The following is a 12983-nucleotide window of genomic DNA, read 5'->3' on the forward strand; positions in this document are numbered from 1 at the left end:
GGCGATATAGATCAGCTTAATGGTAGATGGATTAGAAAATTTTGCTGGCTATATAATTTCAGAAATGGCGTTGAAAGAATTCGAATTTGTCACGGGTGAAAGATTAAATGAAAATTATACATATGTAAATTTACTTTCGGAGGGATATTATATAAAACAAATTTCGTCTTTATGAACGAAATATAAAAATTTAATTCAACATTCGTTACTTTAAATGGAAATTAGTTAAAAACTAAATTAAAATATATCGTTAACTAAAACGAAAAATTTTAAAAAGGAGCAATAAACTATTTAGATTGATTTGTTTGTTTTTATCAACGTTACTTATTTGTAGTAAATACACTTATTGTTTAACGAAGTACTTCTAAAAGAATAACATTTATCACTACTTCAAAAGTAACACTGATTGTTTTTACCTTCTGTGAAACTGACATTTATTGACCCCCAAAGAAGCAAAAGTAATCTAGTTTAATTTTTAATTAAATCAATTTTATTTTCAAATTAATTGATAAATGCAAGCAATTTATTTATTTATGTTAATATTATTTGAGTCAAATTGTATTCTATAATAATACAATTTCACTTTCTAATAACTTTCAAAAAGAACATTAAAATTACATCTTGAGAATGGCTTCAGATTTGGCGAATTTAAATAAAATAAAAAGGACATTCCTTTTTATTTTCTTATAGACCTATTTTAATGGATTTAAACAGCTAAATTCTTAAAAGCACATCTAATTTAGTTAGTTATGGAGTCTCCAAAAAACTAATTTTAAAAAACAGACGATCAGACATTCGGTGCCTGAACTTTTTTAACAACCGCGAAAAAATTCTGCCGTAGTTCCTCAAATTTTTAATGATCTATTCGACTATGCCAACTTGCATATATGCAACAAATGTCAATAGTTATATCCCTAATTTACATATCGTCTCAGTTTTTCCCATGTTATGCACAGATTTGTAGATTTAATTGGAAATATGATTTAAGAGACTTTATGGGGTACATTTGACCAATTATATACCGTCTAGCGAATGTAAGCATTGTGTCCATAACTTCAGGGCTATTTACCTGTGTAAAGGCAATCATCCACATTCGAAAAAGAACTGGCTAAAATTAAGAATTTAACAAGATAAAATAAAAAATAAAATTTACAGCTTTATCCATAAAATCTAAATAAAGAACTAAAAGTCGCGGTCCCAATGATACAGTGGAAGTCAAAAGTTATGAGTATTAAATATTTTCATGTATCGCGATTATTGTTCGTCGTACGATTTTAAATATTATTAAAACTTTTGTAGAAAAAATTGTATTTCCAATATTGATTATTTCAAGAGTCATCATTTAATTTTGAACTATTTGTTTTCATTATACCCTTCACTTTCGTGAGAAGGGTATATATAAGTTTGTCATTTCGTTTGTAATTTCTATAATATAATTTTTCGACCCTATAAAGTATATATATTCTTGATCCTTATAGATAGCGGAGTCGATTAAGCCATGTCCGTCTGTCTGTCTGTTGAAATCAGTTTTTAGAGGACCCCAGATATCGGCGATGTCTGAATCTTCAATAATTCTATTAGACATGCTTTCGAGAAGATCGCTATTTAAAATCAGCAAAATCGGTGGGTAAATAACGGAGATATGAGCAAAAATCCGAGACAACCTCTGAAAATTTCATCAAAAAATTGTTAAAAAGCAACAAAAACACTGTACATAGAACAAGTAAAAAGTATTTAAAACGTTTTCAATTATATGAGAGTAGATTGTGAGTTATTGTACAATAATTTTTATGCGAATAATGTAAGTTTGAAATTTAAAACTAACACAAATTTTTTCCAAGCGCTTTTTAAAACAATTTTTTTTACGATAAACAAAAACAAAATCTACGTCTCGTCAATGTTTACCAGCAATGAATCAGAGGTCGAAGTCGACCGGCCTCGAGTCGGAGCTTAGCCGCCGAACTATATTTAGTTGCTTGAGCCGCCGCCGAAACATTCGGCTTAAATCGACACAAATTTTTTTAATGTTTTTATTAACTAGACTGTAAGATCAATTATGTTTAAAATACACTATGGTGAAGGGTATATAAGATTCGGCACAGCCGAATATAGCACTCTTACTTGTTTTCCTTATTTATGTTACTTTAGAATATTAGTTAGATTACTAGTAATAAATGTATTTTGGTTTAATCTAGTTTAATTTTTAATTAAATCAATTTTATTTTCAAATTAATTGATAAATGCAAGCAATTTATTTATTTATGTTAATATTATTTGAGTCAAATTGTATTCTATAATAATACAATTTCACTTTCTAATAACTTTCAAAAAGAACATTAAAATTACATCTTGAGAATGGCTTCAGATTTGGCGAATTTAAATAAAATAAAAAGGACATTCCTTTTTATTTTCTTATAGACCTATTTTAATGGATTTAAACAGCTAAATTCTTAAAAGCACATCTAATTTAGTTAGTTATGGAGTCTCCAAAAAACTAATTTTAAAAAACAGACGATCAGACATTCGGTGCCTGAACTTTTTTAACAACCGCGAAAAAATTCTGCCGTAGTTCCTCAAATTTTTAATGATCTATTCGACTATGCCAACTTGCATATATGCAACAAATGTCAATAGTTATATCCCTAATTTACATATCGTCTCAGTTTTTCCCATGTTATGCACAGATTTGTAGATTTAATTGGAAATATGATTTAAGAGACTTTATGGGGTACATTTGACCAATTATATACCGTCTAGCGAATGTAAGCATTGTGTCCATAACTTCAGGGCTATTTACCTGTGTAAAGGCAATCATCCACATTCGAAAAAGAACTGGCTAAAATTAAGAATTTAACAAGATAAAATAAAAAATAAAATTTACAGCTTTATCCATAAAATCTAAATAAAGAACTAAAAGTCGCGGTCCCAATGATACAGTGGAAGTCAAAAGTTATGAGTATTAAATATTTTCATGTATCGCGATTATTGTTCGTCGTACGATTTTAAATATTATTAAAACTTTTGTAGAAAAAATTGTATTTCCAATATTGATTATTTCAAGAGTCATCATTTAATTTTGAACTATTTGTTTTCATTATACCCTTCACTTTCGTGAGAAGGGTATATATAAGTTTGTCATTTCGTTTGTAATTTCTATAATATAATTTTTCGACCCTATAAAGTATATATATTCTTGATCCTTATAGATAGCGGAGTCGATTAAGCCATGTCCGTCTGTCTGTCTGTTGAAATCAGTTTTTAGAGGACCCCAGATATCGGCGATGTCTGAATCTTCAATAATTCTATTAGACATGCTTTCGAGAAGATCGCTATTTAAAATCAGCAAAATCGGTGGGTAAATAACGGAGATATGAGCAAAAATCCGAGACAACCTCTGAAAATTTCATCAAAAAATTGTTAAAAAAGCAACAAAAACACTGTACATAGAACAAGTAAAAAGTATTTAAAACGTTTTCAATTATATGAGAGTAGATTGTGAGTTATTGTACAATAATTTTTATGCGAATAATGTAAGTTTGAAATTTAAAACTAACACAAATTTTTTCCAAGCGCTTTTTAAAACAATTTTTTTTACGATAAACAAAAACAAAATCTACGTCTCGTCAATGTTTACCAGCAATGAATCAGAGGTCGAAGTCGACCGGCCTCGAGTCGGAGCTTAGCCGCCGAACTATATTTAGTTGCTTGAGCCGCCGCCGAAACATTCGGCTTAAATCGACTCAAATTTTTTTAATGTTTTTATTAACTAGACTGTAAGATCAATTATGTTTAAAATACACTATGGTGAAGGGTATATAAGATTCGGCACAGCCGAATATAGCACTCTTACTTGTTTTCCTTATTTATGTTACTTTAGAATATTAGTTAGATTACTAGTAATAAATGTATTTTGGTTTATCGCAGAATTCCGACTAATTATCACAGCATCTGTTTATTCAAAATTTTAAATTGGTCTAGAAGTTGCAATTTTACTTTCAATTTGAAATTTAATTTTGAATGATATTCTTTCTCTTTATCTCTCATGCGAAATTTAAAGTTTTTCAAAAAAAGTTTCCGCAGAAACTGGACAAGCATCAGAAAACCTAGACATCCAGCTGGCAACCCTACTCCTATGACTGGCCTGTGTTAAAACACAATCAAGTTGTATATTGTATCTACTAACCGCCGATCTACACTAGGAATCATTTTTGGGAAACTTTTGATTTTGCGTGAGAGAGAAAGAGATAGAATATCATTCATCTCTCTCGCGGTACGGAGTTTCTCGTACTCGAAAACTTGTTTTGTTATTCTTCTCATTCGTACAACAACACATCAATGCAATTAATACGTAGTTTCTGAAACAAGAGTTTTTATGTGTGAACATTAAGGAAACTTCAAAAGAGAATTAAGAAAAAGTTTCTCAACAAAAGTTTCCTAGTGTGGACCAGGTCTAAATAAACAGTTTTTAATAAAATTTTGTTTTGGTAAACAGCTTGTTTACCAAAACAAAATTGGTAAAAATGGAGACTACTCTGCACATTCATGTAAAGATTACTCCTTAAAGGACTAGAACTTTTCCAACACTAATCTAAATATATAAAAGAAATGTAAATCATTCAACATTGTGATGTCCTATGTGAGGACCATGCAAACCCTCCGTACATTACATCAGAGTAATCCCAAAAAATTACCTTGCTTAAATTATGGATGTATATTATCCTCAACATGGTCCTAGTTTCTTAGAAAATGTCTAAATTAAAAAAGTGAATATCTCTACACACTTCGCATATACAGTAGTTTTTCGATTTAACGACCATTCAATTCTACGAACATCGCATTTAACGAACTAGCTAATTTTTCCTATTGACTACTTTAAATAACGAACAAAACTTGTTTTTTGTACTCTGTTTAACGAACTAATAAAAATTTTATTTAAATTAAGATAAAATGACATTTATCAAAAATAACAAATAACCTAAGTTGTAGCAAGCGGTGCTTTTATACCCAAAACTGTAACTCATTCTGTGTTCTTATTAAATTTTAGTTCGATGTAGCTATGTCCGTCCGTCCTTCAGATAATGACTTTAACGCTCAATACTCGCTTAACAATACGAGTACGCCGAGTACTAAACGATATCTCTAACAAATTTTATGGGAATCGGTCCATAATTGACCTTACCCTCCATATCAGGCCCCCTTAAGAAAATAACTTCAACGCTCATTACTCGCTTAAAAATACGAGTATAGCGATGAACTTCGAGAAATAACTTTAAAGCTCATGACAGAATTAAAAATACAGCGATTAAATTCGACACAAATATGGTTTGAAGGTGGGTATATAAGATTCGGAATTTTGTGTTTTGTACTATTTTTATAAAAAAAGAATAAATTTTTATAAAATACATTTAAAAAATATTTTATGTACCTATTTTTAATTATTTCCCTATCAAAAACCCACGTTTCACTTAGTACTGCATATAACGAACTTTTCAATTTTACGAACAGGCCTGACAACATATGGGTTCGTTAAATCGGAAAACTACTGTATTTTAAATAAATTTAATTTCACCATATCTTCGCAATGAAGTTATATCAATTTTATAAGGTAGTGTCATCGGCGAATTCAGAATTGGTTATATTTTTATATATTAAGTTTGACATTGTCAAACGACATGTCAAGAAAGTCGTGAAAAAAACTATAAACACCTTCAATAAACTATTGACAAAACAGAAGAATTTTATTGTAAGCTCGACCCTTCTTTAAGACATAGATAAGTTGAGTAAAAAAAATTCTCAGATAAAGCTTTTTTCGGTAATTTTAGATTGATACCGATAACTAATTGGTTATATTTTTTATATGAAGTTTGACATTGTGCCTGTGAAGGCGAATTGTCTGTTAGAGAAAAATGTAAAAAACAGCACGAATAATTTAAAGTAATTTTTATATATATATAATATGTATAATTAAATGTTTAAACTTTTATGGGTGTATTTATAATAACTTATTATACCCTACACCACTTTAGTGGGGAGGGTATATTGGGTTTGTTCTGATGTTTGTAACATAGAAAAATATTCGTCCTACCCACCTTATAGTATACCAATCGGCTTAGAATCATTTTCTGAGTCGATTAAGACATGTCCGTCCGTCCCGACTATAAATAAGTTGAATTTAAAAGAAAACGAAAACTAATTACGGTTTATTTTAAAATAAAATCTAAAAATTCTTATTTTAACGTTTACAAATTTGTAAAGAAAATCCCAGAAAATTTTTAAACGAACAAAACTCTAATCTAGGCATTATTGGATTAATGCGTGGATATTTTATTGCCCAGTACTATTTATAGATGACTTGGAAATGCCCGTCTATCAACCAAATGATGGAAAAAATTATTTGATTTGCCTTTTTCAAGGTTTTTCAGTTAAATATAATGCCATACATTAATTATGTAAATCTAAAAATTGATAAGTGTTACACTAACGCCAAAAAAGTATATATTCGCCGGCGTTAAAATTAGTCAAATATTAAAGAAATTTATCAATATTTTCAAAAATTACAAGGAAAATATGTAAGTGAAATAAGAAAATGTGCAATATTGGTGTATATTTTGTCGCGAAATATATGCTGTTCGGATGCTTTTAATAAAAATTAGAAATTATATGTTATATTTAAACATCTCAATTAAATTAACATTTTTATAGCCATATATATTTTTATTTTCTAAAAAGTTCGTTTTTATTGTCAAAAATCTGTTATAAAAAAAATATGAAAATAAGGTAACCGAATCAACGAATGTTTAATCCTAATTGTATCCAACACTAACACATAAAATGACAGCCAAAATGTACAGTACTGCAAAGTTAAACATAAAACAGCACAATAGTTAGACCTGGTTCACACTGGGAAACTTTTTTTGGGAAACTTTTGATTTTTGTGTGAGAGAAAGATAAAGAAATATCAACCATTTCTTTCTCTCACACACAAAATCAAAAGTTTCTCAACAAAAGTTTCCCAGTGTGAACCAGGGTTAATCAAGGTTTATTATTTGTTTATGAATGTCACAATTTTATTAGTGGTTTTTAAAGGTAATGTGTGCTTTCGTATATGACACATTCAAAACGAATGTATTAGAAGCAAAATAAGATTTTTTATAAATAAAAGCCTTATAGTTTAAAAACTCAAAAATATACAGTAATCACACAATTTCATTTAATCACAAATTTTACATATACAAAATGAAACCAGTTTGACTTTAACAAAATGAAAACAAAATTTGACATTTACATAAACAAAGTTTGACATATTGAAAATATTTCAAGTTTTGCAAATTAATCTGCGAAAAAGGATTTTTCATAAATAACAAACATTATTCCAGGTAGGAGGATATATTTTCTTTAAAATTTTTTTTATGTTTTTACCCTACACCGTTTGTGCTGAAGTTTGCTATGTCCGTCCGTCCGTCTGTGAGTCCATGTAAACCTTGTGCATACTCTACAGGTCGCAATTTTCAAAATAATTTGATGAAATTTGGCACATACTCTTTTTTTGTTTCAAGGACGAACGCTATCGGCCCCCATACAACCGTACCCCCCGAATCGGGCCTTTAGGCTCACAATTACGTTAAATGTCTTATAATGTCAACAAAAATCAGCAAACATTAGTTTTATAGAACAAAAAATGACAATAATATTTTTTATAGTGATCGGGCCTCATTTGACCCTAGTCCCCATACAAACTCCCCTTCAGAAAATGACTTGAAGGTCAAAATTAACTTATAATTACTAATAAAACGATCAAAATCTACATAAATGACTTTGAAGTAGACGTAAATTAATTTACCAAAATTTATAAGGATAGGCCCATATTTAGCCTTTCTCCCCTATGAGCCCTCTTGAAGAAAATCTCTTTTTTGTCAACAATAAGTAAAAAATTTCAAAATAAAACAAATTAAATGCTTTATATAAAAAAAATCCACAATTTTAACATACTGACTGGTGTAGGGTATCATATGGTCGGCAATGTCCGACTATAAATTCATACTTGTTTAGTATTTAAAATTATTTATGATTAAAGTATAGGTAATATCTATCAAACAATTATCAAAAACGACATGACACTTAAAATCGTATTGTTTACTTATTAAAATGCTTTTTTTAAAGCAGTATTTATTATTATTTTTTAAATGAATACAAATATCTATTTATGCATGTATTAAATATTCATAAATATCAATTATATATTAATTATACCCTACACCACTTTAGTGGGGAGGGTATATTGGGTTTGTGCTGATGTTTGTAACATAGAAAAATATTCGCCCAATACCCACCTTAAAGTATACCAATCGGCTTAGAACCATTTTGGCTTACAATTAATTTAAATGATCTATTATGTTAACAAAAGTCGACAAAACTTAGTTTTATAGAACTTTAAATGACACTACCGATTTTGTAATGATCGGGCTTCATTTGATCCTATCCCCCTTACAAACTCCCCTTCAGAAAATTACTTAAAGGTCAAAATTTACTTACAAACACTATTAACACTTTTAAATTCTACATAAATATTATTGAAGAAGACTTAACTCCCCTACCAACATTTTTAAGGATAGGGCCATATTTTGCCCTACTCCCCTTTGAACCCTCTTGTAAAAAAATCTTTTTTTGCCAAAATAAAAGTAAAAATACTCCGAAATAAAGTTAAAAAAACAAACCAAATGCTTTATTTTTTTAAATAATCCCCATTTTTAACATACATACTGACAGGTGTAGGGTATTATATAGTCGGCTACGCACGACTATACATTCATACTTGTTTTTATAATAAATTTTTATTTTTATGTTAATTATAAAATTTTGCTTTGTTCAATTTTATTTTGTCAATAACATTTTCTTTTATTATCAATGACAACTTCATATGTCTTTAAAATAGTAAAGAAAAATTACAAGAATTTAAGGAAATTGTTTAAAAATACTGTTTATTATTTATGTAAACATTTTCTTAGTGGAAGAAAATGTTCACTGGGATTTAGTATTAACTAAAATAGGGTAGTAAAATTGAAAAAAATCCTCATTATGAATAAAAATATTATTAATGAGAACTAAATACATTATTTAAATTGAAAAAATTGCTTCACATTTATCACCCCTAAACAACGAAAAGATATTAGTAAATATATAGAAATTTCTTCATATAACTATTTGCTAAAGTACAAAAAGTTAACGAAAATATCTGTAATCTGGTAATAAAATTTTCGTTGACTGTATAGTAACAAAATTTCTTCATATTTACACTCAATTTTGCAGTATTTATTTTGGTTTTGTGTAGTTGGGATAGCTAAAGTATTATAAACTCATTTTAAATGCATTCCTCCTTTCAAGTGTTGTCCAAATGTAAATAGTGAAGAATTTGTATATTTTTTATAAGAGCAAGAATATATTTCGTTTTGGAAATCTATAGTTTCATTTTAAAAAGTAAATATTAAAAAAATTAAACCATATATACCTTCCTAAATAAAAGTAAATATCACGTTCCGAAATTTCAATCCTTCGAATATCAGTTTACATCATACTATAGTGTAGTATCAGCGAATGTAAACAGATCTTTGAAGCAAGTCACAAGTTTATCTTCTCAACGGAAAAATAAACAACCAAAACAAACATACATAACAACGTGTCAAAAATATGTAAATCAAGTAATATTAAGTTATTAGAACAAGTGAAATTTGGTATCCACCAATTTAATCAAACATAACCTCAAAAGAGGTAAATAAAATTAAATCATCCAATTTTTTATATGCATTTTGGTTATTTGCTGAAATAAACCCTAAACTAGAATTTCTTGTGTCAATTTTGTTCCAAATTTGCTGAAGTAGAATGAGTCTCTAGCTCGTGTTTTCAACTTACAGACTCAGAAAGTATATAGTGTACGACCACCATTTCACCATTAAATAAGAAATGATAATATAAATTTGTATGGAGTGTTCCGGTAAGCTGGATGGTAGTGTGCCACTAAATTTCTAAGAATTATGATGTTCGGACTTATAGTATACAAATCGGATCATCAAAATTTCTTTCTGGATCGATTTAGCTATGTCCGTCCGTTTGCCCACTTGTGTGCCCTTTTTAACCTTGTGCGCTCGCTACAGCTCACAGTTTTCAAAATAATTGATGAAATTAAGAACATAATCTTCTTTCGACCTAAGGACGAAGACTGCTTAAAATCGGTTCATTATTTCGCCTAGGTACAAAACAAGCGTGAACAAATGTTTTCAATATAATAATATGTTATTTTTTACGAAATAATAATATATATTGAGTATAACCAAACAATATTAACTCACTAGAAGTTTGTTAACTAAATATTAACATTTCTAATGATCACACTTCACAATTAATTGGGTTATATTGAAGGTTTTACTTTCATTGAAGAAACAAAATTTTAACAGTCAAAATGATATGTTAATAATTTATTCAAAAAAGTTAGTTTGACATAGGAATGTATATTAGGGTTATAGCCACTAACTTAATTTAGAAGAAAAATGTTCTATTTCATAAAAATATTAAAATTTAGTTTTAATTAAGTAAATATAAAAATTTTTAAAGCATTTGCCGCAAAAATTTTTTTAACGCTTTATAGTCAAATGGCGATTGGATTACACTACACATTACAATGAGAATTCGTTCTTTGTACAGCTATAGATATTCCATACATTATTCATTGTAATATCAATAGAAAATGCTGGCGGTGCGCCAGCTCCTAATGTGAAAACGCTTCAGATAGAATTATGTTATGTGAAATCATATGTGTATTTAACAACACTACTACAATTCTTCCACAACCCATTTTTCAGTCCATTTGGATAAATTGTATATGTAAAGGTTTTAAATTCTTAGTTTTTCATTAAACTATTCAAACGTGGCAAGTTAATGCAATAGCGAAGTGTTTTATAAAGTTTTCTTTAAGATTTGAAAATATTGTAATGCAAATGATGTATAATAAGCTACATACAATGAAATTCGCTTACATATCGTCACCCGAAATTGAAATAGGCGTAACAACCAAAAAAATTAAAATCGACTTTTGGATTGAAAAGTGTCTACTAAATCAAAATACATGTTGTCATTTCTGCAAGTCAGAAAGTTATTAAAAGCAGATAATAGCAATGTCAGGCAGTACAGTCATATATAAACATGTTTTTTAATGTTCTATAAATTTTGTAAAAAATTACGTTTTTAAAGCAGCAATAGTTTCTATTTTATTTAGTTTTTTGTTTCTCCTGTAAATTTAATTTAACAGTAACAACACCTTTTTGCATTTCAGAAGACGATATAACAAATTCTAGTTAATATAAACTATTTTTCAAGTCCCGATGTTTTGGCAAATATTTTCTTACAAAAAATATATCCAATTGCGAGCCTTCGGATAAAACAATAGGGTTTTTTTTTCAATCCTTTAAGTACAATTTCATATAATTTTCTTACTGCCAAATCTAAAAATAAATATGAACCTAAACAGAGGGAAAACGCTTGGTACCAAATAATCCTTTGTCAATAGTAAGCTTACCACGTTTATTAACATTTAGACAACGGATGTATCTTAAATTTGAACTTAGATTTGTATACAATTTAGATTATATACTTTTTATATACTCGTACATATGTACATATATACTTTGACAACGGATGTTAATGAAAAATTATAAACAATTGTCAGTTTGGTACCAGGTGTGTATATTTATTTTTCCCTCTGTATTCAGTCACTTAAATTTTCGAAATAATTTTGCACTATAGGAAAATATACATGATATTCAATTGAATAAAGGCCAACGGAAAGTGAAACAATGTATACAATATGAATGCCGTCGCTGATATAGGATTTATATTTCGCATATGTTTCGACATATTCATTTCTATTCCTATACACTATCAAATTATAATGAAATAATTTAATAAAAGTAACAGAAGAATACGAAATTGTAAGTACTTACCGAAGGATTTGGCATACATCTCCTCATTTGTTCTGAACTTCGATATGATGGACTATATCGACCTGGAAAACAACTTGGAGCTGACATTTTCATTTTATCCGTCGATGAATACATCGACATGGTCATGCAGCCACCCACAAAATCTTCCTCCAATTTGAACGCCCTTGAGGCGTCAAAAGTCGTTGGCGAATAAATTTTGAAGCACTTTAATTAAAATTTAAACACAAATCCTGCTTAAGCAGGACACAAACTGAATACAAAAACAAAAAAAATCTAAACAATTAATATTTTTTTCGAATGGATTGTAATTATTTGCTTATTTTTGCAACTTTATTGTTGCTATTTTTTAATTTTTTTTGTTGTATATATATTTTTTTTAATTTTATTCCACACTGAATTTACTTTCTTATATTTATTAATGCACAATTATCGGACGTAAGAAACGTTTGCGAATTGTTATCGTTGTCGTTGTTGCAATCGAATTTTAAATTTGATTTACGAGTAATTCGCACGTGTGTGTTTGTTTTAGAGCGATATATGTATGTAGTAGTTGGAGTATGTGTGTATATCTTGTATAGTTATTTTGATTTAGATTTAGATCTAATCAAAATCATTTGTATTATTAAACTTTAATTATTATAAATTGATCACAATTGATAATGCAAATAACAAATACTAATAAACTATGAATTACAAATAGGATTTATAAATTATAAAGTAGGTTGGTTGGTTAGATTATTTGGTTGTTTGTTTGGTTGACAGACTGACAGAATGACTATCTGGCTGGCTGGTTGATAAGTTAGTTAGTTAGTTGAATAGATAGATAGTTGAGTTTAACACGCACTGTTATGGGTATAATTATGTATTATTATATTATATTATTTTATCTCAAGTAGTATTTGGCTCACGAATTGTTGAAGTAAGTATCTCTGCTATTGTTTAAACTAAACGGACCCGAACAGATTTCACAGCTAGACAACAACCGTGTGATAA

The 12983-nt window shown here is 28.6% G+C and overlaps 1 protein-coding gene across 4 annotated transcripts in view; it reads right to left on the minus strand.

Annotated features, from left to right (window-relative positions):
• The window catches only part of LOC111676366 (inhibitory POU protein), a 45210-nt gene extending 32227 nt beyond the window's left edge, over window positions 1-12983 (minus strand). For 2 of the 4 annotated variants that reach the window (XM_023437282.2, XM_023437278.2), the window contains exon 1: window positions 11991-12981. In XM_023437282.2, coding sequence (XP_023293050.1) covers window positions 11991-12116 — 126 coding nt within the window. In that variant the 5' untranslated portion in view covers window positions 12117-12981. Of the gene's footprint in view, window positions 1-11990 lie in introns of all 4 variants that reach the window. The other 2 variants (XM_023437280.2, XM_023437276.2) reach the window with 2 other exon arrangements.

The sequence above is a fragment of the Lucilia cuprina genome, chromosome 3 (genome assembly GCF_022045245.1).
Source record: "Lucilia cuprina isolate Lc7/37 chromosome 3, ASM2204524v1, whole genome shotgun sequence".
Lineage (NCBI taxonomy): Eukaryota > Metazoa > Arthropoda > Insecta > Diptera > Calliphoridae > Lucilia > Lucilia cuprina.